Genomic DNA, 25,814 nt, shown 5'->3' on the forward strand with positions numbered 1-25,814 from the left:
GTTCTCAAAATTAATGCATATGCTCCAAGACCTCCTTGTGCAATAAGATCCCCAACCTCCTCACTTGCAGACCCCAGTAAGTTTGGATCGGCAACAATCTTCATCAGCACAGGTGTTCCCCAAGGCTGAGTGCAGAGCCCCCTGCTCTACTTGCTCTATACTTCAAGTCTGCTGATGATACCACTGGCGTAGGCCGAATCAAAGGTGGTGATGAACCAGCATATAGGAGGGAGGTTGAAAATCTGGCTGAGTGGTGTCACAACAATCACCTCTCACTCAATGTCAGCAAGGCCAAGGAGCTGATTATTGACTTCATGAGGAAACCAGGAACCGATGAGCCAGTCCTCATTGGAGGATCAGAGGTGGAGAGGGTTAGCAACTTTAAATTCCTTGGTGTTAACATTTCAGAGCAGTTGTCCCAGGCCCACCATGCAAGAACAATTACAAAGAAAGCATGGCAGTGCCTCTTCTTCCTTAGGAGTTTGCAAGGATTCAGCATGGCTTTGAAAACTCAGACTAACTTCTATAGATGTATGATGGAGAGCACATTGACTGGCTGCATTGCAGCCTGGTATGGAAACATCAATGCCCTTGAATGGAAAATCCTACAAAAAGTACTGGATACAGCCCAGTCCATCACAAGTAAAGTCCCCCCCACCAATGAGCACATCTATACTGAGTGTTGTTGCAGGAAAACAGCATCCATCATCAGAAACCCACCCCCAAGAAGAGGTCATGCTCTCTTCTCGCTGCTGCCATCAGGAAGGGGGTACAGGAGCCTCAGGACTCACAATGCCAGGTTCAGAACCAGTTATGACTCCTCAGTCATCAGACTCTTGAACCAGAGGGATAACTTCACTTGCCCCATCACTGAACTGTCCCAACAAACTATGGAGTCACTTTCAAGGACTGTTCATCTCATGTTCCCAATATTAATTGCTCATTTACTTTCTTCATGTATTTGCACAGTTTATTGTATTTTGCACATAGACTGTTTGTCCATCATGTGTGCAGTTTTTCATTGATGCTATTAGGTTCCTTTGCATTGACTGTGAATACCCGCAAGAAAATGAATCTCAGGGTAGTATATGGTGACGTTTATGTAATTTACTTTGAACATCACTGGACTATTACTCCTGCCTGCTACATCATGGACAATCCCGCTCATCGTGGAGCAGCTTCAAGTTCCTGGGTGTCAAGATCTCTGAGGATCTCACCTGGTCCCAACACATTGAGGTAGTCATAAAGAAGGCAAGGCAGCAGCTATACTTTATTAGGAGTTTGAAGAGATTTGGCATGTCAACAAATACGCTCAAAAACTTCTATAGTTGTACCATGGAGAGCATTCTGACAGGCTGCATCACTGTCAGGTATGGAGGGGCTATGGCACAGGACTTACAAGAAGCTGCAGAAGGTCGTGAATCTAGTCAGCTCCAGCATTAGCTTACAAAGTACCCAGGACATCTTTAGGAAGCGGTGTCTCAGAAAGGCAGCGTCCATTATTACAGACCTCCAGCACCCAGGGCATGCCCTTTTCTCACTGTTACCATCAGGCACACACCTGAAGGCACACACTCAGCGATTCAGGAACAGCTTCTTCCCCTCTATCATCCGATTCCTAAATGGACTTTGAAGCTTTGGATACTACCTCACTTTTTAAATATACAGCATTTCTGTTTTGCACATTTTTAAAATAATCTATTCAATATACATAATTGATTTACCTGTTTATGTTTTATTTATTTTTTTTCTCTCTCTGCTAGTTTATGTTTTGCATTGAACTGCTGCTGCTAAGTTAACAAATTTCACATCACATGCTGGTGATAATGAACCTGAATCTGATTTCTCCGCGTACAAGCTAAAATTCAATTGACAAAAGAAGTTGGAAACAAGAAACAAAATGCAACGAGGTGGATGAAATACAAAATGGTGTACTCATAGACATGTAGGCTAAACATTTCAACATGTAATCTCAATCCAATTTTATTTGATAAGGTACCTTTCGGAGATTTTATAATGTTAACAGGTGCCATATAATTGCAATTTTTTTTTGTCCAAGCAGCTCTTTAAGGGGTTAGTGGGGGTAAGCAGAGATAAGCTCCCTCTACCTATTGCGTGCTCCCTGTGGTGTGCATCTCAAATAACTTCTGACAACCAAGTCCAGCTCCTGGCCCTCACGTGCAGCTTAGCTAATAAGCCCAGTGTAACCTTTTATTTGACAAGAGAAGGGGCAAAGGTGGGTTACTGGCGCCTTAAAACCAGTCGCTTTGGGCAGATGGGGCTTGTCTGCCATGGTTGGCAGCTCATCTAGGAGAAGGAAAACGCTGATCTTAAACCTCCGCTGCCTTGTCGCTATAGCCACTCATGGAAAAGGATTTGGGAGTAAACCCTGAGGAAAAATCCCTAAGCTTACATTGAACATAGAACATAGAATAGTACAGCACATTACAGGCCCTTCGGCCCACAATGTTGTGCCGACCCTCAAACCCTGCCTCCCATATAACCCCCCACCTTAAATTCCTCCATATACCTGTCTAGTAATCTCTTAAATTTCACTAGTGCATCTGCCTCCACCACTGACTCAGGCAGTGCATTCCACGCACCAACCACTCTCTGAGTGAAAAACCTTCCTCTAATATCCCCCTTGAACTTCCCTCCCCTTACCTTAAAGCCATGTCCTTTTGTACTGAGCAGTGGTGCCCTGGGGAAGAGGTGCTGGCTGTCCACTCTGTCTATTCCTCTTAATATCTTGTACACCTCTATCATGTCTCCTCTCATCCTCCTTCTCTCCAAAGAGTAAAGCCCTAGCTCCCTTAATCTCTGATCATAATCCATGCTCTCTAAACCAGGCAGCATCCTGGTAAATCTCCTCTGTACCCTTTCCAATACTTCCACATCCTTCCTATAGTGAGGCGACCAGAACTGGACACCATACTCCAAGTGTGGCCTAACTAGAGTTTTATACAGCTGCATCATTACATCACGACTCTTAAACTCTATCCCTCTACTTATGAAAGCTAACACCCCATAAGCTTTCTTAACTACCCTATCTACCTGTGAGGCAACTTTCAGGGATCTGTGGACATGTACCCCCAGATCCCTCTGCTCCTCCACACCACCAAGTATCCTGCCATTTACTTTGTACTCTGCTTTGGAGTTTGTCCTTCCAAAGTGTACCACCTCACACTTCTCCGGGTTGAGCTCCATCTGCCACTTCTCAGCCCACTTCTGCATCCTATCACTGTCTCTCTGCAATCTTCAACAATCCTCTTCACTATCTACAACACCACCAACCTTTGTGTCATCTGCAAACTTGCCAACCCACCCTTCTACCCCCACATCCAGGTCATTAATAAAAAATCACAAAAAGTAGAGGTCCCAGAACAGATCCTTGTGGGACACCACTAGTCACAACCCTCCAATCTGAATGTATTCCCTCCACCACAACCCTCTGCCTTCTGCAGGCAAGCCAATTCTGAATCCACCTGGCCAAACTTCCCTGGATCCCATGTTTTCTGACTTTCTGAATAAGCCTATCATGTGGAACCTTGTCAAATTGAGTTCAACACTGACTGGCAACTCCTGCAACGCCACTGGTACAAACTGTGTCGATGTCTGCTGTGCCTCTGGATTCGTCAGCTGCGTGGAGAGGGGGAGCCTGCTGCACAGAGAACAGCTTGCTCTTCATATCATACTCGTCCAGCTTGTATATCATGGAGACCGCTAAGATGCAACACGTATGGTCTACCCTGACCAACGGAGGACCTCAAATTTTGTCTGAGCTGAGACGTTTTCCCCTACCCACCCTTAATCAATGAATTTGGGGACTCAAAGCTTTAAAAAAAAATCCTTAGTCAGGAAATGACCTTGAAATGATAAATGCATTACCTTGAGCATCTCCGCAGTTTGTTTTGCAGCTTCATTAACTTCAGCTTGAATTTTGAGGTCGTCTTGGTATTCCTTGCAATTTACCCCTTCATGTATAGCCTATGCAAATAAGCAGAAAAGATATTCTTAGGAATACAGCACAGTAAACGAAGAGCCTGCCCTGTCCAATTACACCCACGTGACTAAACAACCTACTAAACCCATACATCTTTGATAAAGAACATAACAGAATCAATGAAAAACTGCACACAAGACATGTTGCCTTCCAGTCTGACCTTTCTCCTCTGACCTCACTCATTAACAAGGCATTTTCGCCACAGAACTACAGCTCACTGGAAGCTTTTTTTATTTCTCACAACATTCTCTGTAAACTCTAGTTGTGCGTGAAAACCCCAGATCTGCCGTACTCTAACCACTCTGTCAAAGATCTTATTTCTTCCCCATTATGATGTCCGGCCTGAACAAATGAACCTCTTGACCATTCCTGCATTGAGTTGCTGCCACACTGACTGACTGATAAGATACTTGCATTAATGAGCAGGTGTACCGTGGCCACTGAGTGTTTAAAAAAAAAAGGATCTAATGTTTTCCTGGGGCATGTGGCGAATAAACTTCCCTCGGGTTTCCAGCCGGGTACAGGTATTGATTATAAGTAATGTTTCAATGACAAACTCTGCCACCTTCACCAGGGATGATGCCTAGTCTGGTGGTACTGTATATATATCCTCTTGTTTGAGATTCTCTGAACTAGTAGAAAATCTCAGCATCAATCCTGTCATGCCCTCTAAAGGTCTTGCATGTAAGATCTCCTAAACTCCAAATCAGCTAGATCTAATTTCTTAAGACACTGGTGACAGGCCACCGCTCTCATCCCAGGACTTAGCCCCAGGAATATTTTTTAACAATGGCACCGTACCACTTCTCAGACAAGGGGAGCAGAACAGAACAGTACTCCAGGTGAGGTCTCACCAGCATTCTGTACAACTGTAATAATGGTTCCCTATTTCTGGAATGCGAGAAGAAACTGGAGGAAACCCACATGGTCAGGGGAAGAAAGTACAAACTCCGTATGGACAGTGCAGGAATTGAACCTCTTGCAATAAAGGCCAGCATGCCCTTTGCTTCCTAGCCACTGGTTATGCCTGTCTGCTAACTGTGCGACCAGTTAGACCTGCACTCTAACGCCGTTCAAAGATTCAAAGTACATTTATTATCAAAGTATGTATAAGTTATAAACACAAAATACTCTGCAGATGCTGGGGTCAAAGCAACATGCACAATGTGCTGGAGGAACTCGGCAGGTCGGGCAGCATCCGTGGAAACGAACAGTCTACGTTTTGGGCCGAGACCCTTCGTCAGGACTGAAGGGGGAGGGGGCAGGGGTCCTATAAAGAACGTGGGGGGAGGGGGAAGGTGCCAGGTGAAAAACCAATAAGGGGAAAGATCAAGGGGTCGGGGAGGGGATAGGCAGGAGAGGTGAATAAGGAATGTAAGGGGAAAGCACTATGGGTAGTAGGAGGAGGCAGAATCATGAGGGAGGTGATAGGCAGCTGGAGGAGGAGGCAGAGGGAAACTGGGATGGGGGATGGGATGGGGGAGGGAATTACCAGAAGTTGGAGAATTCAATGTTCATACCAAGGGGCTGGAGACTACCCAGATGGTATATGAGGTGTTGCTCCTCCAACCTGAGTTTGGCCTCATCATGGCAGTAGAGGAGGCCATGTATGGACATATCCGAATGGGAATGTGAAGCAAAGTTGAAGTGAGTGGCAACAGGGAGATCCTGTCTGTTGTGGCGGACAGAACGTAGGTGCTCGATGAAGTGGTCCCCCAATCTGCATCGGGTCTCGCCGATGTGGAGGAGGCCGCACCGGATGCAACAGATTACCCCAACAGATTCACAAGTGAAGTGCTGCCTCACCTGGAAGGACTGTTTGGGGCCCTGAATGGTGGTAAGAGAGGAGGTGTAGGGACAGGTGTAGCACTTACCCTTGCATGGATAAGTGTCAGGTGGGAGATCTGTGGGGAGGGATGTGTGGACCAGGGAGTTGTGGAGGGATCGTTCCCTCCACGACTCACTGGTCCACATGTCCCTCCCCGTAGATCTTATAGACACCACACAGCTCATAGACACTAAGGCCGGGGCAGCTGGAGCAGGACACAGCCTTAGTGCCAAGGAGAGTGGGGGTAAAATGTCACAGAACAAAACAGGCCCCCAACCCTCACCTCCAGACCCAACACCCTGCTATTGTCTTCCCCTGTACTACCTCGATGCACTGTGTACGAACAGCAGCTGAGACAAGCTTTTCACTGTACCTTGGTACATATGGCAATAATAAACCAATTCTAACTCTTCAACCATCAGTTTTGGTCTTGAGACCCTCAATTGACTTGGTTTTATGTCGAGAGAGAAATCCAGCTGTCAGTGACCCATAAGCTGCAAAAACCAATGTTCTTTGCTCTACATGTTGATGCACACGTGAGAAATAAAGCTACTCTTTAATTGCTCTGAAAACCCTCCGGAGTAAGTCCTACCCACCTTGCAGACCACGCAGTTGTTTTTCATACAGAGGGGGCAGTGAAATTCATTGACGTCGTCTTCATAGATACACCAGCCCCTGCAGTCAGGGGTTTTGCAGTGGTAACTGTTCTCACTGCTGTTCTCAGCAATCGCTAAGCTTTTGTCGAGGTAGGTGCGATACTCCTCCGCTGATAGGAGCTGTGCGGAAACACATCAAAGGCAGAGTTAGAACCAGAAGGGCAGCTCTCTCTTTATTCAGGGATACAGCACGATAACCGGTCTTTCCTGCCCAATAAGCCCACGCCACCCAATTAAGACCAGAGGACATCGGAGCCTATCGAGTCCTTTCTGATTGCACCCGTATGATCAATTAACCGGCTAAACTGTTTATCTTTTGAATGCAGGAGGAAACCCACACAGTCATGGGGAGAACGTACAAATGCCTTATGGCGAGAATTGAACTCGGGTCACCGGCACTACAACGATGTTACGCCAACCGCCACGCTACTGTGCCACCAGTATTTTAAAATAGTGACACAGAATTTACAGCCTTGATCAGGGGTTCTCAGCCTAGGGTCCACAGGCCCCTTGGTTACTGGACTTAAAAATAATTGGGAACCTGTGATCTAGAAAGAAACCGCAGGGTAAAACAAAATCTGCTGTTGCTAGTGTTAGCACTCTGCCTCACAAACCCAATTAAAAGCACGCCCAGTTCAAAGTAAATTTATTATCAAAGTCACCATATAAAACCCTGAGATTCTTCTTGCGGGCATTCACGGTAGATACAAAGAAAAACGATAGAATCAATGAAAAACTTCATACAAATGGATGAACAACCAGTGTGAAAGAGATGAAAAACTGTGCAAATGCAAAAAGAAAAACTAATAATAATTATTATAATAAATAAGTAAATAAATATTACTGACAGCACAAGTTGTAAGGTCCTTGGAAGAGAGTCCTTGGGTTGTGGAATCAGGTGAGTGGGTGAAGTGAGCAGCTTTGGAGTTTCAGATCCCACAGGGTGCCACGCAGGACCCTGGGTCCAAGAGGCCTTTGTTCTGAGTTCCTTCCTGGTGTGCAGGAGGTGCAGAGCAGGAGTTGGCTCTATTCAGCAAAACGCAGGCCATTGAGATGGCAGCCCGCAAGGAATGTCCCCGCCTTCCTAGTTCCTTCTTGCCAAAAAAGGAGGTGATTAACAAACCCAACGTGCTCCCAGACCAGAGATGGTTGGATTGTTCTTGAGGTAAAGCACAAGGTAGGAGGTGAAGAGAACTCACGTATTTTATCTCGCGTTCAAGGATCTTGCTATCGCAAGAGTAATACTCGTTCATAAATGGACACGCCACGTCAGCCTCCGTGCTGTTCAAGATCGTTCCCTTCAGGCAGTCTCTGGAAGTAGTGACATTGGTGTCAATAAAATTCACTCCGTTTTTCTACTCCCAACCTCCTCCCTCAGAATTAGGATCTGAATCATGTTTATCATCACTGACCTGCAGAAGGATGTTGCCATGTTGAGGACCTGAGTTATAGGAAAAGGTTGAATAGGGTAGCACTTTATTCCCTGGAGTGTAGGAGGGCAGCACGGTAGCTTAATGGTTAGCACAATGGTTTATAGTACCAGCAACCTGGGTTCAACTCCCAACGCCGCCTGTAGGGAGTTTGCATGTTCTCCTCCAGGTGCTCCGGTTTCCTCCCACAGTCCAAAAACCTATAGATTGGTAGGTTAAGTGGGCATTATAAATTGTCTCTTGATTAGGCCAGGATTAAATTTGGGGATTGCTGGGTGGCATGGCTCGAAAAACCATATTCTTTATTTACTGAGATACACCACACCACCAGCAACCCGATTTCACCCTAGCCTAATTGCGGGACAATTTACAATGACCTACTATCTGCTATGTCTTTGGACTGCGGGAGGAAATCTGAGCACCCGGAGGAAACACACGCATTCCACAGGGAGGAAGTACAAACTGGGACAGAACTCTAAACTTTGATGCCCAGAGCTGTAATAGCGACACGCTAACTGTTATGCTACCATGGTAGTATCCGATAGAAGTATACAAAATTATGAGGGGCATAGAGAGGGTAAATGCAAGTAGGCTTTTTTCCACCGAGGCTGGGTGAGACAAGAACTAGCGGTCATAGGTTAAGGGGCAAAAGGAGAAATATTTAAGGTGAACCTGAGCGAGAACTTCTGCACTCAGAGTGTGGTGTGAGTGTAGACCGAGCTGCCAGCTGAAGTGGCGGATGCGGGTTTGATTGCAATATTAAAGAGAAGTACATAGTGTGGAGGGCTATGGTCCAGGGGCAGGTCAATGGAATGATGCAGAATAACAGTTTAGCATGGATTAGATGGGCTGAAGGGCCTGTTTCAGTGCTGTAGTGCTCTATGATTCCATCCCTTGTTTCCAGGAGCATAGCAATAATCAAAATACACAAGTTCAAATCCCACCAAGGCAGCGGGGGGGGGGGGGGGGGGGGGCGGTGATCAGTGAGATAAATATATTCCACCTTTGTCAGGACTTTTCCTCTTGCCGCAGCTGACAGAACACTCCACTTCTGCTTTTATCCCTCCTCCCGGTTAAAGGATATATTGTGCTCCTCTGCTTCACCCCTTCCAACCCCCTCCCCACCTGCCTCTACATTTCACTGGGTTGCCCCTTGCAGCTTCTCTCACCTTAGTGAGACTCCAGCCTCTTCTCCTCCACTAACTTTCCTAACGCAACTGAACCATTCTCTCTCTCCCTCCCACCACCCCCCCCATCTGATGAAGGGAGGGCCTTTGACCCAAAGTTACCTCTCAGCGGCCACTTCATCGGGTACATCTGTACACCTGCTTGTTAATGCAAATCAGCCAATCATGTGGCAGCAACTCATTACAAAAGCACACAGATGTGGTCAAGAGGTTCAGTTGTTGTTTGGACTAAACCTCAGAATGGGGAAGAAAATGTGATCTAAGTGTCTTTGATGACGCCAGATGGCGTGGTTTGAGTATCTCAGAAACTGCTGATCTCCTGGGATTTTCACGCACAGTCTCGAGTTTACAGAGAATGGTGTGAAAAATGAAAAAACATCCAGTGAGCAGCAGTTCTGTGGGTGAAAACACCTTGTTAATGAGAGAGGTCAGAGGAGAATAGCCAGCCTGGCTCAAGCTGACAGGAAGGTGACTAACTCAAGTAACTACACGTTACAACAGTGGTGTTGCGAAGAGCATCTCTGAATGCACATCACGTCGAACCTTGAAGACCACACCGGATTCCACCCCTGTATCTAATAAAATAACCACCGAGTGTAAATGACTAGATAGAGGAAGTATCAGAATGGGAATGAAATTAGTGTTGGAGGTTTTCTGTGAGGGTGTCAATTCCCTACACGTTTTGATGTCGGTGCTTAGTGCTGGGAGAGGGACTGACTTTCTTCCTAGAAGTTTGTTTGGACAAGTACCTGGATAGAAGGGGTATATGGGCCAAATGTAGGCAAATTCAAGATACAAGACTGTTTATTGTCATTAGTCAGTAGACAAGGGTAAAAGAGAGGAAAATGATTGCTACTCCCGATTTGACGCAGCATAAAAAACACAATAAATATAAATGAATTATCTTAGCCTTTATACAAGAACTGATTATCTGTACACAAAGTGACACTAAGACCATGAGACACAAGAGCAGAATTAGGCCATTCAGCCCATTGAGTCTGCTCTGCCATTCCATCATGGCTGATCCCAGATCCCAATCATCCCCATATACCACCATATCCTTTGATGCCCTGATCAGGAAACTATCAACTTCCGCCTTAAATATACCCACAGACTTGGCCTCTACCGCAGTTTACCACCGATTCACTACTTTCTGGCTAAAAAAAAATCCTCCCTACCTCTATTTTAAAAGGTTGCCCCTCAATTTTTGACACTGTACCCTCTAGTTCTGGATAACCCACCATAGGAAACATACTCTCCACATCCACCCTATCTTTTCAACATTCTTTCAACATTCAGTAGGTTTCAGAGAGATTTCTACCCACCCCCCCCACATTCTTCTAAATTTTGTGCGCGCTGTACTGCAAAAGAGATTGGTGTTATTTTATAGCCAAGTACTCTGCCACACTGTTCAGTATTGTGCCCTCTTACACCCTCTCCGATTTGTAATGCAACAAAAGGTTTCTCTTACTTGCAGAAGGAATGTAGGCACTCTCGAAGAGTAACTCCCTCCCCGTGCTCCAACGAAGTGTAACAAATTGGGCAATCAAACTCCTCACTTGCCGAGACCAGGTTCTGATCATCTGTTTCCAACATCTGCTGGTAATTCTTCTGCCGCTCGAGAACCATCGACTGAGAAATAAAAACAACTGAGTTATAGGGAAAGGGGAAGGTTGAATAGGTGAGGACTTTATTCTTTGGAGTGTAGGAGATCGCGGGGAGATTTGAGAGAGGGGTATAGATAGGGTAAATGCAATCAGGCTTTTTCCACTGAGGTTGGGCGAGACTTGAACTAGAGGTCATTGCTTAAGGAGGAAAGGTGAAATATTTAAGGGCAACATGAGGGGGAGCTTTGTCACTCAGAGGGTGGTGAGAGTGTGGAACGAGCTGCCAGCACAAGTGGCAGAAGCTGATTCGATTTCAACATCTCAAAGGTTCATAAAGGCTCATTTTATTATCAAAGTATGTACACTGTACAATCTGAGATTAGTCTTCTCCAGATAGCCACGAGATACATGAAAACCATGGAATTCGCTGAAAGAAGACATCAAAGCCCCTCCCACATGGAAGAGAAAAAGCAGCAAAACTCGCAAACCCCAACCCCCTCCAATCTCTCCCTTGCACAAAAACAGATCACCCACCCAAACATGGCAGATAAAAACATCAAACCCCTCTCACACAAAAAAAAGGGATAATAACATGAACATCAAATCTACAAGCCCTCCCTCTTCCAAAAAAAAAAAAAATCGCCCACCTGCCAATCGACAACAAGAAAGAAAACACAGAAAACTGAAGGAGACCAATATTAACTACAGTCCACACCAATAGTCACGTGTCTCAGAATTCCAAAAACGCCCTCCATCAGCATCGCGGAGATCAACAGCTCGAACTCAGTCCTTCCGTGGGGCCTTCATTTACTGAGGCAAGGCCTCCCATGGGAGCGACCTCCAGCCCAACGTGGCCTCCTGTTAGGAGCGACCTCCATCCTGACCCGTGAAGAGTGACTGCCGACCCGGCCTCCTCAGAATTCGCCTCGATGTTTCAATCTTTCTCAATGCTTCGATTGGTGAGAAATGGAGTCGATTATGGCCCCACGCCCCGTCTCTAATCTTCTGTTCGAGGCAGCTCGTGTTTGACGTCCTCTCCTGGAATTTTCTTGGGGACAGCAGAGCGCTAGATCACTCAATTGAACTCCAAACTGCAAGTCACAGGCCCCAACAGTTTCCAAAACACAATTAAGATAAAAAGGCGCAGAAAAAGTGAAATAATTGACTATCTGGAAGATGTCACCTGAGGAATCGTTATTCGCTGGTGCCACCTTGGGCACCTTGGAAATTTGGGTGGATACACAGATGGGGGGGGGGGGGTGTATGGTGGACTCTGGTCTGGGTACAGGTCGATTGGACTAGGCAGAATAATAGTTTGGCATGGACTAGATAGACTGAAGGGCCTGTTTCTGTGCTGTAGTGACAAAATGACCCCATGTGGATTCTTGTCACTGCAGTCCATGTCCCTCAGACGATCACATTTCAAATACCAAACAAGGCCACAACAGCCACTGACTGCCGTCGGCAACATTGAACAGCAGAGTCATAGAACACCACAACACCAGAATAGGCCCTTTGGCCCAAATAGTTATAACAAACTGCTATTCTGCCTATCCCCATCGACCTGTACCTGTACCACAGCCCTCCATACCCCTCCTATCCACACAATTATCCAAATTTCTCTTAAATGCTGAAATCAAACCCACTGACAGCTCGTTCCACACTCCCACCAGCTCTGAGCGAAGAGGTTCCAATTCAATATTTCACCTTTCACTTTTAACGTATGACCTCTAGTTTTAGTTATCACTCAACTCGGTTCAAAGTGTCTTTCTGCATTTTCTCTCTCCACACCACTGATAACGGGAACAGACCATTTGGCCAACAATGACTGTACTGAACACAATGCTAGATTGAACTAAATCCTTTCTGTCTGCACATAAGCCATATCCCTCCATTCCCTGTATAATTGTGTCTATTCAAAAGCTTCCTAAACACGACTATTGTATCTGCATCCATCACTCGCCCGACAGCCTGTAGCAAACACCCACCGTTCTCTGTGTAAAAATACTTCTTTCATCCATCTTCTTTCAAATGTCCCTCCTCATCTTAACCTTTACATATTGTTCATATTCTATACCTTCACAGTATGGTCCTGGTCAATTTTGACCCAGCCCAAGACCTCATAACAAGTGTCTATACCAAATTTTGAACCACAGATCTATTTAGAATGTATAAATAGCCTATCTGACATTAATAAATAGGTGATTAATCCTTAATTAATGTTTCAGAGATCTAAAATCCATTTCAATAGATACGGGTCAAATTTGACCCGGAACAGCCTCAATGTACAAAAATTTGTAGCACCTGTACAAAAGTATAAAATTTTTAAATATTTTCATCTTTGCACATTTTGGGTCACTTTAGGAAAAGTCATCAAATTTCGGCTAAAAAATGACATTTAGGAGGTTTTTACTGCTGTCAAATGTCAAAATGGGTCAATACATGTCTTCCAGTAATTGATATTTTCACCCAGGGGGTAAGAGTCTAGCTGTCTAACCTATCTATGCCTCTTGTAATTTTATAGGTCTCCCCTTTGTCTCTGACGAGAGAAAACAAAAAGTTTGTTCATATTCTCTAATCCAGAGAGCATCCTGGTAAATCCCTTCGCTGCCCTCTCCAAAGCCTCAATATCTTTATCGTAATGGCGGCAACCAGAAGTGCACACATATTCCAAATCAAACTCAAAGTAAATCCTTTATAATGCTGCTGCTAGGATGCATTGGGGCACATCACCGGCGGTGTAACCTGGGTTTTTCAGGTGCTTCTGGTCTTTCAACATCAGACACCCTCGCCCAGGCGACCCAGCCAGAGTTGATCAGGCCCCAGCAGCAATGCTCTACGGGTCACACCTCTTGATCCATGGCCATCTGAAGGCTCGCTCAGCAGCCTCTGTGATGGCCCTGATGGCTCTTTCCTTTGCAGCCCCGTAATGCCAAGGAGAGAGTAGATTCTGCGCAGTACATATATGCCAAATATACTACTTTGAGATTCTTTTTCTTGCAGACATTTATGGGTAAACAAAGAACACGACCGAATCTATGAAAAAAAACTACATAAATAAAGACTGACTAACAATCAGGGTGCAATAGGTGGCAAATAATTTAAAAAGGTAAGGATACTGAGGACAAGAGATCTGAAGAGTCCTTGAGAGCGAGTCTGTAGATTGTGGAGTTGTTTCAGCATTGAGGTAAGTGAAGTTATCCAAGCCATTTTAGAGGGTGGATGGTTGTAGGGTAATAACTGTCCCTGAACCTGAACCTGGTTCTGTACCTTCTGCCTGATGGTAGTAGTGAGAAATGAGCATAACCTGGATGATGGATGCAGCTTTCTTGTGACTGTGCTCACTGGTGGGGAGGGCTTTGCCTCTGAAGGACTGGGCTGTGTCCACCATGTTCTGTCGCCTTTTCTATTCCTCGATATTGGTGTTGCCATATCAGGCCATTGTTATTCACATCTGTAATTTTCTTTACACAGGCTATAGCCCCACTGGGTTCAAGAACAGTTATTACCCTACAACCATCAGGCTCCTGAACTGGCTTGGATAACTTCACTGACTGCAACTCTGAACTGATTCAAACACCTACAGGCTATCAAGGACTTTTTACAACTCATGCTCTCAGTGGTACTTTTTTTTATCTTCACAGTTTGTCTTCTATTTCACATTGCTTGTTTATCAGTCTTTAGTTAAGTATAGATTTTTGTAAATTCTATTGTATTTACTTTTTGTTTCCTGTAAATGCCTCAAGAAAACAAGTCTGTAGACGGTGCTAAACGGGAATCTCTGGTGCCAGGCGGGGTGGTTTGAGTATCTCAGAAACTGCTGATCTCCTGGGATTTTCACACACAACAGTCTCTAGAGTTTACAGAGAATGGTGCAAAAAACAGAAAAAAAAAATCCAGTGAGCGGCAGTTCTGGGGACGAAAACGCCTCATTAATGAGAAAGGTCAGAGGAGATTGGCCAGACTGGTTCAAGCTGACAGGAAGGCAAAAGTAACTCAAATAACAGCATCCTACAAGAGTAGTGTGGAGAAGAGCATCTCTGAACACATCAAACCTTAAAGTGGATGGGCTACAGCAGCAGGAGACAACAGGTGCCACTCCTGTACCTAATAAAGTGGCCACTAAGTGTATATCTACTTTGATAATTAATTAACTTTGAATCTGAAGGCAAAAAGCTAAATGGAACAGCAGTTATCAAAAGAACCCTACTTTTTCATATTGTTTGAAAGCTGCTTCTTCCTCTTCCATCCTCTGCAGTTCTTCCTGGTCAGGTTTGTAGGTGTTGGGAACCTGGTAGTCATCTGGCCTGGCCGTGCTGCACATCTCGCACCCCGGACGAGTTGGTTTATTGACATATGTGCATCCTGGACACTCCCAGCCAATCTAACAGGAAGGATAATAAAAAGAAATACATTTCTTCTTGAGGTTCTACTTTCCCTGTATTAAGATAAACAATTTTTCTGACACTCTGCAATATCAAGTCATAATATCATCATCACTGTGCGCCACATCGTATGATCACGGTATTTCCATGACCATGATTACTCTTGGCAATTTTTTTTCTACAGAAGTGGTTTGCCATTGCCTTTTCTGGGCAGGGTCTTTATAAGACAGGTGACCCCAGTCATTATCAATATTCTTCAGACATTGTCTGCCTGGCGTCAGTGGTCGCATAACCAGGATATGCACCAGCTGCACATACGACCATCCACCACCTGCTCCCGTGGTTTCACATGATCCTGATCGAGGGACTCAGCAGATGGTACACCTTGCCCACTGGGAGCCTGCAGGCTAGAGGAGGGAAAGAGCTCCTTACACCTCCCTCGGTAGAGACGTAGACATCAAAGTCATAGCGACACACACAAAATGCTGGAAGAACTCTGCAGGTCGGATAGCATCTATAGAAAATAAACAGTTGATGTTTTAGGCCAAAACCCTTCATCAGGGCATCGTTACAGTGCCACACTGTTCTATGTTCTATATTCTATTTAAATGTATCAAGTCAGGCATTCGTGTCTCAGTCCCCACACTAATACCACACTGCAGAGAGTGTACACTGGTATAGTTCCCTCCACCATCAAGCTCATCTACAAGAAGGCAACATCCACCATCAGGGACTCCTGGCCTCAGTTGCAAGAAAAAGTTAGTGAACTCTTTGCAATTACCTGGTTTTCAGCATTAATTGCTCATAAAACGTGGTCTGGTCTTCATCTAAACCACAATCATAAACAAATACAATCCGCCCAAACTAATAAAACACAAACAGTTGTATTTCTTCTTATCAATACTAGGTACACCATTTAAAAAAAAAAAATCACAGTCTAGGTTTAAAAGACTATGTGAACCTTTGGGATAATTCCTTCTACAAAAGCTATTCGGAGTCAGGTGACCCAATCAACAAGATGAGATTGAAGGTGTGGGTTGTAGAGGAAAAAAGACACACAAAGTCAGGTTACTGACAGCCTGCTCTTCTCGAGAAAGATCTGTTTATGTGAACCATGCCTCGATAAAACAACTCTCAGAGGACCTTACAAGAAGAATTGTAGAGAAGCATGAAGCTGCAAAAGGCTACAAAAGCATTTCTAAAGACCCAAGTATTCACAGTTAAGAGAAATTCTCTACAAATGGAGGAAATTTTGTACTGTTGCTACTCTCCCTAGGAGTGGGTGTTCTGCAAAGATCGTACCAAGAGCACAATGTGCAATGCCGTAAGTGGTGGAAAAGAACCCAGGGGTAACAGCAAACGAACTGCAGATATCTCTGGAACTTGCGAAAGTATTCACTAAAGAAAAACACTGAAAGAGAATGGTATTCATAGAAGGACACCATAGGTGAAACCACTGCTCTCCAAAAAAAAACATTACTGCACATCTCAAGTTTACAAGAGGCCACCCAGATATTCCACTACGCTTCTGGGACAATGTTCCGTAGACAGATGAGACAAAAGTTGAACTTTTTGGTAGAAATGCACACCGCTGTTTGGAGGAAAAAGGGCACTGTCCACTAACACCAAAACCTCATCTCAACTGTGAAGCATGGTGGAAAGAGCATCATGGTTTGGAGCTGCTTTGCTGCCTCAGGGCCTGGACAGATTGCAATTGTTGAGGGAACAATGAATTCAAAATTGTATCAGTACATTTTACAGGAGAATGTCAGGGTAGTGGTCCATCACCTGAAGGAATCTTAATAGAAGTTGGATGATGCAACATGACTATGATCCAAAACACAGGAGTAAATCAACAACAGACTGGTTTAAAAAGAAGAAATTTATGTTTCAGAATGGCCAAGTCAGAGTCCAGATCTTAACCCAATTGAGATGCTGTGGCATGACCAGAAGAGGGCTCTTCATGCAAGTTATCTCAGAAATATTGATGAACTGAAACAGTTTTATATGGAGGAATGGTCTAAAATTCCTCCTCACCACTGTGTAAGTCTGATCAGCAACTACAGGAAACGTTTGGTGGAGGTTATTGCTGCTAAAGGCAGTTCTACCAGTTATTAAATACAAGGGTTCACAAACTTTTTCCAGCCTGGACCGTGAATGATTAAACAATGTATTCAATAAAGATATGAGAAGTACAAGTGTGTGTTATTAGTTTAGGCATACTTTCTTTGTCTATTCTAGTGACTTAGATGAAGATCAGTCCACATTTTATGAGTAATTAGTGCTCACAAACTTTTTCTTGCAACTGTAGCTCTCACTGCCATGAAGGACATCTGCAAGAAGGCAACATCTGTAATTAGGGACCCTCACCCAGAACATGCCTACTTCTCATTGTGCCATCAGCAGGAAAACACAACCAGGAATGGGCTCGGGGGAGCTGGGAGAAGGAATAACTGAGGCCAAGGAAGCAGGGCTAACGTCACGGGACCTCTCATCAGAATTTAATCAAGGATCACAGGTCAACTTTATTCATCATATACACTTACATGTAGTAGGAATTTGCTTCCTATTAGTCAGGGTGCGGCATACAATAAAACATCAATTATAAAGAATAAATAATTATATAAAAATAATCTAAGTACAGATATGGAATGTACAAAATGCATAAATACAGCATACTGTATATTTACAATGATCATTATAAAAAGTGTTTTAAGGAGTTTACAGTGCAGTGACTGAGGCAATAGATTGAGGGGGAAGGAGAGCTAACTAGAATGGTTGATCAGAATAATTGCCTAGGAGAAGGAACTTTTAAGACAGCGTGACCCTGATTATCATGATGACACGATTATCACCCTGCGTGGCCACTTTCAGGAAACTATGGACTTGAGCCCACTAAGGTCCCTCTGTTCATCAATATTCTTGTGTCCTCTCCAAGGACAGATGGGCATGACGAGGGGCGGAACGGTGCTTTACAATACCAGTGACCTGAGTTCAATTCGTGCTCAAGTCAAGTGACTTTTACTGTCATTTCGACCATAACTGCTGGTACAGTACATAGTAAAAATGAGACAGCATTTTTCAGGACCATGGTGTTACACGACACAGTACAAAAACTAGACTGAACTACGTAAAAAACACAGAGAAAGCTACATTAGACTACAGACCTACATTGGACTGCGTAAAGTGCACAAAAACAGTGCAGGCATTACAATAAATAATAAACAGGACAGTAGGGCAAGGTGTCAGTCCAGGCTCTGGGTATTGAGGAGTCTGATGGCTTGGGGGAAGAAACTGTTACTTAGTCTGGTCGTGAGAGCCCGAATGCTTCGGAGCCTTTTCCCAGACGGCAGGAGGGAGAAGAGTTTGTATGAGGGGTGCATGGGGTCCTTCATAATGCTGTTTCCTTTGCGGATGCAGCGTGTAGTGTAAATGTCCGTGATGGCGGGAAGAGAGACCCCGATGATCTTCTCAGCTGACCTCACTATCCGCTGCAGGGTCTTGCGATCCGAGATGGTGCAATTTCCGAACCAGTCAGTGATGCAGCTGCTGCAGCCTGTAAGGAGAGTGCACATTCTCCTCGTGATTGTGTGGGTTGCCTCTGGGTGCTCTGGTTTCCTCCCACAATCCAAAGACATAACAATTGGCAAGTTAATTGGTTGTTGTAAATTGTCCTGTGATTAGGTCAGGATTAAGTCAGGGGATTACTGGGTAGTGTGGTTTGAAGGGCCCATTCTGCTAGGGAGAGGAGAATGGATGCTCCACTTAACACAATGTACAAAAATTTGGACCCACCTGAGGCACTGCTTTTGCCAAACACTGTCCTTCATTCAATGGTGCTCTGGTGCCACGTGCTTCCAACACTGGGAGAAGCTGCTCCTTATTTCGTCTTGGTTCATCTGTATCCAGAGGGAAAAAATGGTGCATTTTAGCATTCCACAATCATTCTGCGGTCGAATCCGTAAACCATTCATGAATCTAAGTTTGCTTTTTTGTTTGTGCTACAAAGCTTGCGATCACTGATCAGAGTTCAATTCTCACCACCGCCCATAAGGAGTTCGTACATTCTCCCTGTAACTATGATCACTAATCGGGGTTCAATTCTCAGCACTGTCTGTAAGGAATTTGTACATTCTCCCTGTAACTATGATCACTGATCGGGGTTCAATTCTCACCACCGCCCATAAGGAGTTCGTACATTCTCCCTGTAACTATGATCACTGATCGAGGTTCAATTCTCAGCACTGTCTGTAAGGAATTTGTACATTCTCCCTGTAACTGTGATCACCGATCGGGGTTCAATTCTCACCACCGTCCCTAAGGAGTTTGTATGTTCTCCCTGTAACTACACAGTTTTCTCTGGGTGCTACAGTTTATCTCCACATTGCAAAGATGTTTGGGTTAGGGTTAGTGAGTTGTAGGCATACTTCGCTGGTGCCAGAAGCCTGCTGATACTCGTGGGTTGTCCCCAGACAACCTGCGGACAGTGTTGATCATTGACTCAATGATGTGTTTCACTGTATGTTTTTAAATTTCAATGTACATGTGACAAATGAGTCTAAATCTTAAATCTAAAAATCTTTCATTACAAAGCAGAGAATCCCCCTCACACGGGACAGAGAGTATTGGGATTAAGTTTCACAGACATTCCTCAGGGAAGGATTATCTACTGGTTTTTCCCAATCTGGCCAGACTCATCTGTGTACTTATCTTTTAATCACCCTGTGACATGGCCTCACAAGGGGCATATAGGGATGAGCAACAAAAGTCAGCAACTCCACCATGGACAGTCCCAGGCACATTTGTGAAAGGAGGAGGGTTGGGCATCAGACTAGCAACCCCATTCAGTAAAAACCCGGAGCTACAGAAATGCCAACAGAGGCTCCAAAGACCTCATTCCCGAGAGAAGAAGAATCTTTGAAGATGGGCTGCACCAGAGGACAACTTGTACGACTGGCCCAGGACAGAGGGCTCTGACGAGGTGCTCTCGGCAGCTTATGCCGAAGTAGGGGTGATGGGCTTCAGAAGAACAAATAACGTCATGGTCACATCCTATGAATGAGGAACAATTCCCCGCCCATAGTCTCAACAGTAGAGGTATTTTGAGAGGTAGAAGTGCTGAGACCCTCTTACTCACCAGTAACCAGCTGCGGTGCTTCTGCTGGAAGCTGCACAGGGTCATTCTGTGTGACCTGCTTGGATGATAAGAGGTACAGGTAGGCCGTATCCCCGTCCTTTTTAATGCCATGGGAGGAGAGAGTTTCGTGGTCCTTCGCCAGGCGCTGTGCAATGATCCACTGTTGCAGTTTAGGACTGAAATTGTAGTCTTTATGCATCTTTACAGACAACAGAAAGAGGAAACTGTCAAAGAGTTACAGAGCACCGAAACAGACCCTTCAGCCTTCAAAGGGTACCCATCTATGCTAACCCCATTTACCAGGACTGGTCCGAAAGCCTTCCCTGCCTTGTTGATTCAGAGCATACGGGGTTCCGGTATGGTATCATTGCGGTTAGCACAACCCTATTACAGCGCCAGCGATGAGAGTCCAATTCCGCCACTGTCTGTTTATATGTTCTCCCTGTGACCACGTGGGTTTCCGCCCACATTTCCAAAACATACGGGCTAGGGATAGCAAGTAGTGGGCATGTTATGTTGGTGCCAGAAGTGTGGGCTGCCCCCAGCAAATCCTCGGACTGTGTTGGTCATTGACACAAATGGGGGGGAGGGGTGGGGAAGAGAAATTACTGGAAGTTATAGAAATTGAGGTTCATGCCATCAAATTGGAGACACCCAGACAGAATATATATATATATATACATACACATTTCTCTCTTTCTCTCTCTTCTCTACGCGCACTAATTGCAAGTACCCACTGCCTGCATCTGTGACACCTCAGCACCCATGTGGTACTCTATCTGTGGTATTGGATTGGTGCAGGAGTGCCACACTGCTGAAGTATACACCTTCTGCATTCCCCATCCTGGCTCCCTTCTTAACCCTTCTCTTCTCCCCTCCTGCCCATCACCTCCAGCTGGTGCCCTTCCTCCTTCCCTTTCTCCCGTTAGATCCCTCCTTCACTCTTTTACCTTTTCCACCTATCACCTTGCAGCTTCTTAGTTCATCGCCCCTCCCACACCCACCTACCAGCTTGGACTCCTCCCCCTGCCCTCACCCTCTCAGTCTGGCTTCTTGCCCTTTCCTTTCTAGTCCTGATGAGATGTCGATTGTTTACTCTTCTCCATAGATGCTTCCTGACTTGCTGAGTTCCTCCAACATTTTGTGTGTGTACCTAATGCCTGTATGGAGTACATTTTTTGAATAAAGATAAACAAGTCAATGGCTAATGGAACATTTATGGAGTAGTTCCTGTGCCCACCCATTCAGCTGAATGCTCCAACACCCCAACAGAGCAGTGGTGTCTCACACTACAGTTCTCCGGCTGAAGGGAGGCAAACCCAGCACCAATGGTTTGAGCAAAGGCCTGGTCAGGAAATTGTACCTAACGGGACACAAACGGGCATTAGAGACGTAAAAAAGGTGAAGTTCCTGCCTGCACTTTGTTTGGTGCATTGGTGGCAACCTTGCCATTTCTTCAGCATTTTGTCTGTTCTTCACAACGCTGAGTTGCCAGCTCAATGCTTAACCGAGCACAGACAGACAGTGTGCAAGGAGCTGGCCGAACCGGGGACCTCATTCCGAAGTCTGGGTGCAGATACCACTACACCACTGGCAAGACTTTATATTAGAGTTGTAGAGAGACAAATACAAAAACGGGCCGCTCCATCCCCAGCTCAGAGTCCACACTGCCCCCCCCAACTCCCGAGTCCACACTCCCTACAACCCCGGCCCAGAGTCCACACTCCCCACCCCCCCCCAGCTCAGAGTCCACAATTCCTCCCCACTCCTGAGTTCACCCCCCAGTCCACATTCTCCACACCCCCCAGCCTAGTGCCAACATTCCCACCCCAGAGTCCACACTGCCCCCCCAACTCCCGAGTCCACACTCCCCACCCCCTCCAGTCCACATTCTCCACACCCCCATCCCCGAGTCCACATTCCCATTTACATTCACCATATGTTATTCCAATTTTTTTGTTTAATTCCCAGCCCCCCTCCCCCCCCCACTTTCTTACCAACTCCCTTCAAATTCTAGCCCCTACCTACTAACTAGGGATATCTTACAGCAGCCAATAAACCAGTCCTTGTGCTGTGAATGTCTGTTGGAACTGTGTTTTGCACCATGGCCCTGGAGGAACACTGTTTTGTCTGGCTGTATTCATGGGTATTCACCTGTGACTGACTGACATACCTGAACTTGAACTTCAACTTGATAAGACACAAGTGACGAATTGTCATTTCAAATCTGCTCTACCATTCCATCACGGCTGATTTATTATCTCTCTTAACCCCTGAATTCCTCCAGAAAAATTGAGGACAGTGTGCAATCTCCACATAGACAGTACCCAAGGTTGAGATCAGACCGGGGACTCTGGCTCTGTGAGGCAGGGGCTCCGCTAGCTCCACTTCCACTGCCCATCACATCTGTGGATGTTGCTTTCTTAGCACCTCTGCTCCATCCGCCTAAGGTGGACTTCCCAATCGTAATGTTACTTCTGATTCCCATTCCAACATGTTGGTCCAGGATCTCCTTTTGTGCCAAGATGAGGCCACCCTCAGGGTGGAGTCAGCACCTTGTATTCCATCTGGGTAGCCTCCCAGTATCATTTTCTCCTTCCAGTGAAAATATTTCCCTCCCCTTGTGGTCTCTTACCTCTTCTCACCTGCCTATCACTTCCCGCCAAGTCTCCATCTCCTCCGTCTTACTGTATCTTTTCTCCCCCTCTCCCCTCTCCTATCAGATTCCTTCCTCTCCAGCCCTTTACCTTTCCCACTCACCTGACTTCACCCATCACCTTCCTGCTATCCTCCTTCCCCTCACCCCCACCTTTATATTCTGGTGTCTTCCCCCTTCCTTTCCAGTCCTGAAGAAGTGTGTCATCCCAAAAGGTCGACTGTTTATTCATTTCTATTGACACTGCTTGACCTGCTGAGTTCCTCCAGCATTTTGTGTGTGTTTCTTAGCACTTGTTGGGTTTGATCTGTTTCCCACAGTTCATCACAATTAGTCTGTAAATCTGCACACCGTCTCCCTGACAATGCTTTGTACTTCGTGGTTGCAAGTATCACATCTTACCTTTGCCTTCAGCATTGCAATAGTCGTGTAAGGAAACACTTTCATCGTGATGGTTATACCACTCGTCCACGAGTCTTCCACACCGACTCTCAACCTGTGGTGCAAAAATCACTCCATCAGGAAGGCTGACAGGATTTTGTATTTAGCGGCACGATTGCTGTACTGCGCAGTCTGGCGGTTTCTCAGAGGTCGGTGGCACTCGTTTAAAAGGAGAGCTTTGCGGGCGTTTGGTGTCATTCCAGCGGTTCAAGCAGCGGCAGGAGCAGTGCAGAGAGGAGTAAATAAAAGTACAGAAGGGACAAGTGGAGCAGCCAGTGGTGGGAGTGGGAGTGTCAAGCTTTGGCTCAAAGGAGACTTTGAGGAATTGCCTCTGGGTAAGTTGTTTGGAGAAGTTTCTGTTAAGTTTCAAGTCAAATCAAGTTGCTTTTTATTGTCATTTCGACCATAACTGCTGGTACAGTACACAGTAAAAATGAGACAACGTTTTTCAGGACCATGGTGCTACATGAACAATACAAAAACCACACTGAACTACGTAAACCAACACAAAAACTACACTAGACTACAGACCTACCCAGGTCTGCACAAAGTACATAGAACAGTACAGGCATTACAATCAATAATAAACAAGACAATAGGCACAGCAGAGGGCAGTAGGTTGGTAGTCCGATGGCTTGGGGGAAAATCTGTTACATAAATAATCAGCTGAATGGCGGCATCCGGGATTCCGTCCGTTTCTGTACTCCTGCCGAGTATTTTGTTGCCACAGATGTTGTCCAATTTAATGTCCATTGGAGAGCAGAATGGACGGGAGAGCCGGCCGGCTAGGGCTTGCTTTTTCCCTCCTTTTTTTCTTACTGTGTCAGGGGTATTTAGTGTAGTTTAAATGGCCATTGAGTGTTCTTCATGCTGGATATTGCATCTCCCAGGGAACAACATCTGCATGAAGTGCATCCAGCTGCAGCTCCGTGAAGACCATGTTAGGGATCTGGAGCAGCAGCTGGATGACCTTCAGCTTGTACGGGAGAGTGAGGGGCTCATCATTCGGAGTTATAGGGAAATAATCACCACAAAGATGCAAAAGGCAGATAGCTGGGTGACTATCAGGAGAAGAAATAGGAAGGTGAATAGGCAATTAGCACAGAGCACCCCAGTGGCCATTCCCCTCAATAATATATATACTCTTGTGGGGTATGACCTCCCAGGGGACTGCCAAAGACCAGGTTACTAGTACTGAGCATGGATCCATGTGGCAGAAGGGAAAGAGGGAGAAGAGGGGAGCGGTAGTGATAGGGGACTCAATAGTCAGAGGAACAGACAGGAGATTCTGTGGACGTGACAGGGCACCCGGATGGTATGTTGCCTCTCAGGTGCCAGGGTCAGGGACGTCTCGGATCACGTCCGCAGCATTTTAGAAGGGGAGGGAGAGCAGCCAGATGTCTTGGTACATATTGGGACCAATGACACAGGAAGGAAAAGCAGAGAGATCCTGAAGAGAGAATGCAGAGAGCTAGGCAGAAAGCTAAGAAGCAGGATCTCCAGGGTAGTAATTTCTGGATTACCACCTGTGTCACGGCCAGTGAGGGCAGAAACAGGATATTTTGGCAGATAAATGTGTGGCTGAGAAGCTGGTGCAGGGGGTGCAGCTTCAGGTTCTTGAATCATTGAGATCTCTTCTGGGGGAGGTACGACCTGTACAAAAGGGACGGGTTCCACCTGAACCCGAAGGGGACCAATATTCTTGTGGACAGGTTTGTTAGAGCTGTTGGGGAAGGTTTAGACTAATTTGACAGGGGTGTGGGAAACAGAGTGAAGGGACTCAGGATAGGGCGGATGGTAAAAATGCAAAGATAGTGTGCATTCAGACTGTTAGGAAGGGCAGAGAGATGATAGGACAAAATTTCAGCCAGCAAGGTAAGCATCAATGCATTAGGGATGCAGAATCAAAAAGGGTAACAAATACAGTGTTATATCTCAATGCAAGATACAAGGAGGATGATCTTGTTGCACTTTTACAGATTTTTGGGTATGATGTTATGACCATCACTGAATCGTGGCTGAAGGATGGTTGCTATTGGGAGCTGAATGTCCAAGGTTACACGTTGTATCGGAGGGATAGGAAGGTCGGCAGAGGGGGTGGTGTGGCTCTGCTGGTGAGGAATGGCATCAAATCATGAGAAAGATGTTGAATGGGATCAGAAGATGTTCAATCCTTGTGGGTCGAGTTAAGAAACTGCAAGGGTAAAAGAACCCTGATGGCAAGTTATATACAGTGGACTACAGATTACAAAGGAAAATAGAAAAGGTGTGTCAAAAGGGCAATGGTATGATAGTCATGGGAGATTGTAACGTGTAGGTCGATTGGGAAAATCAGGTTGCTGATGGATCTTAAGAGAATGAGTTTGTTGAATGCCTATGGATGGCCTTTTAGAAAAGTTTGTCATTCAGGCCACAAGGGGATCAACTATACTGGATTAGGTGTTATGTAATGAACAGGAGGCGATTAGAGTAAAGGAACCCTTT

The 25,814-nt window shown here is 45.5% G+C and overlaps 1 protein-coding gene across 10 annotated transcripts in view; it reads right to left on the bottom strand.

The window, feature by feature from the left end:
- The window catches only part of rbck1 (RanBP-type and C3HC4-type zinc finger containing 1), a 60,239-nt gene that overhangs the window by 7,782 nt on the left and 26,643 nt on the right, over window positions 1-25,814 (bottom strand). For all 10 annotated transcript variants that reach the window (XM_073062133.1, XM_073062139.1, XM_073062132.1 and 7 more), the window contains 8 exons: window positions 23,292-23,385; window positions 20,234-20,432; window positions 18,892-18,995; window positions 14,922-15,095; window positions 10,576-10,736; window positions 7,687-7,798; window positions 6,428-6,607; window positions 3,889-3,987 (listed from right to left, as the gene is read on the bottom strand). In XM_073062133.1, the coding sequence (XP_072918234.1) occupies window positions 3,889-3,987; window positions 6,428-6,607; window positions 7,687-7,798; window positions 10,576-10,736; window positions 14,922-15,095; window positions 18,892-18,995; window positions 20,234-20,432; window positions 23,292-23,385 (1,123 nt within the window). The remainder of the gene's footprint in view (window positions 1-3,888; window positions 3,988-6,427; window positions 6,608-7,686; window positions 7,799-10,575; window positions 10,737-14,921; window positions 15,096-18,891; window positions 18,996-20,233; window positions 20,433-23,291; window positions 23,386-25,814) is intronic.

The sequence above is a fragment of the Hemitrygon akajei genome, chromosome 11, assembly GCF_048418815.1.
Source record: "Hemitrygon akajei chromosome 11, sHemAka1.3, whole genome shotgun sequence".
Classification (NCBI taxonomy): domain Eukaryota; kingdom Metazoa; phylum Chordata; class Chondrichthyes; order Myliobatiformes; family Dasyatidae; genus Hemitrygon; species Hemitrygon akajei.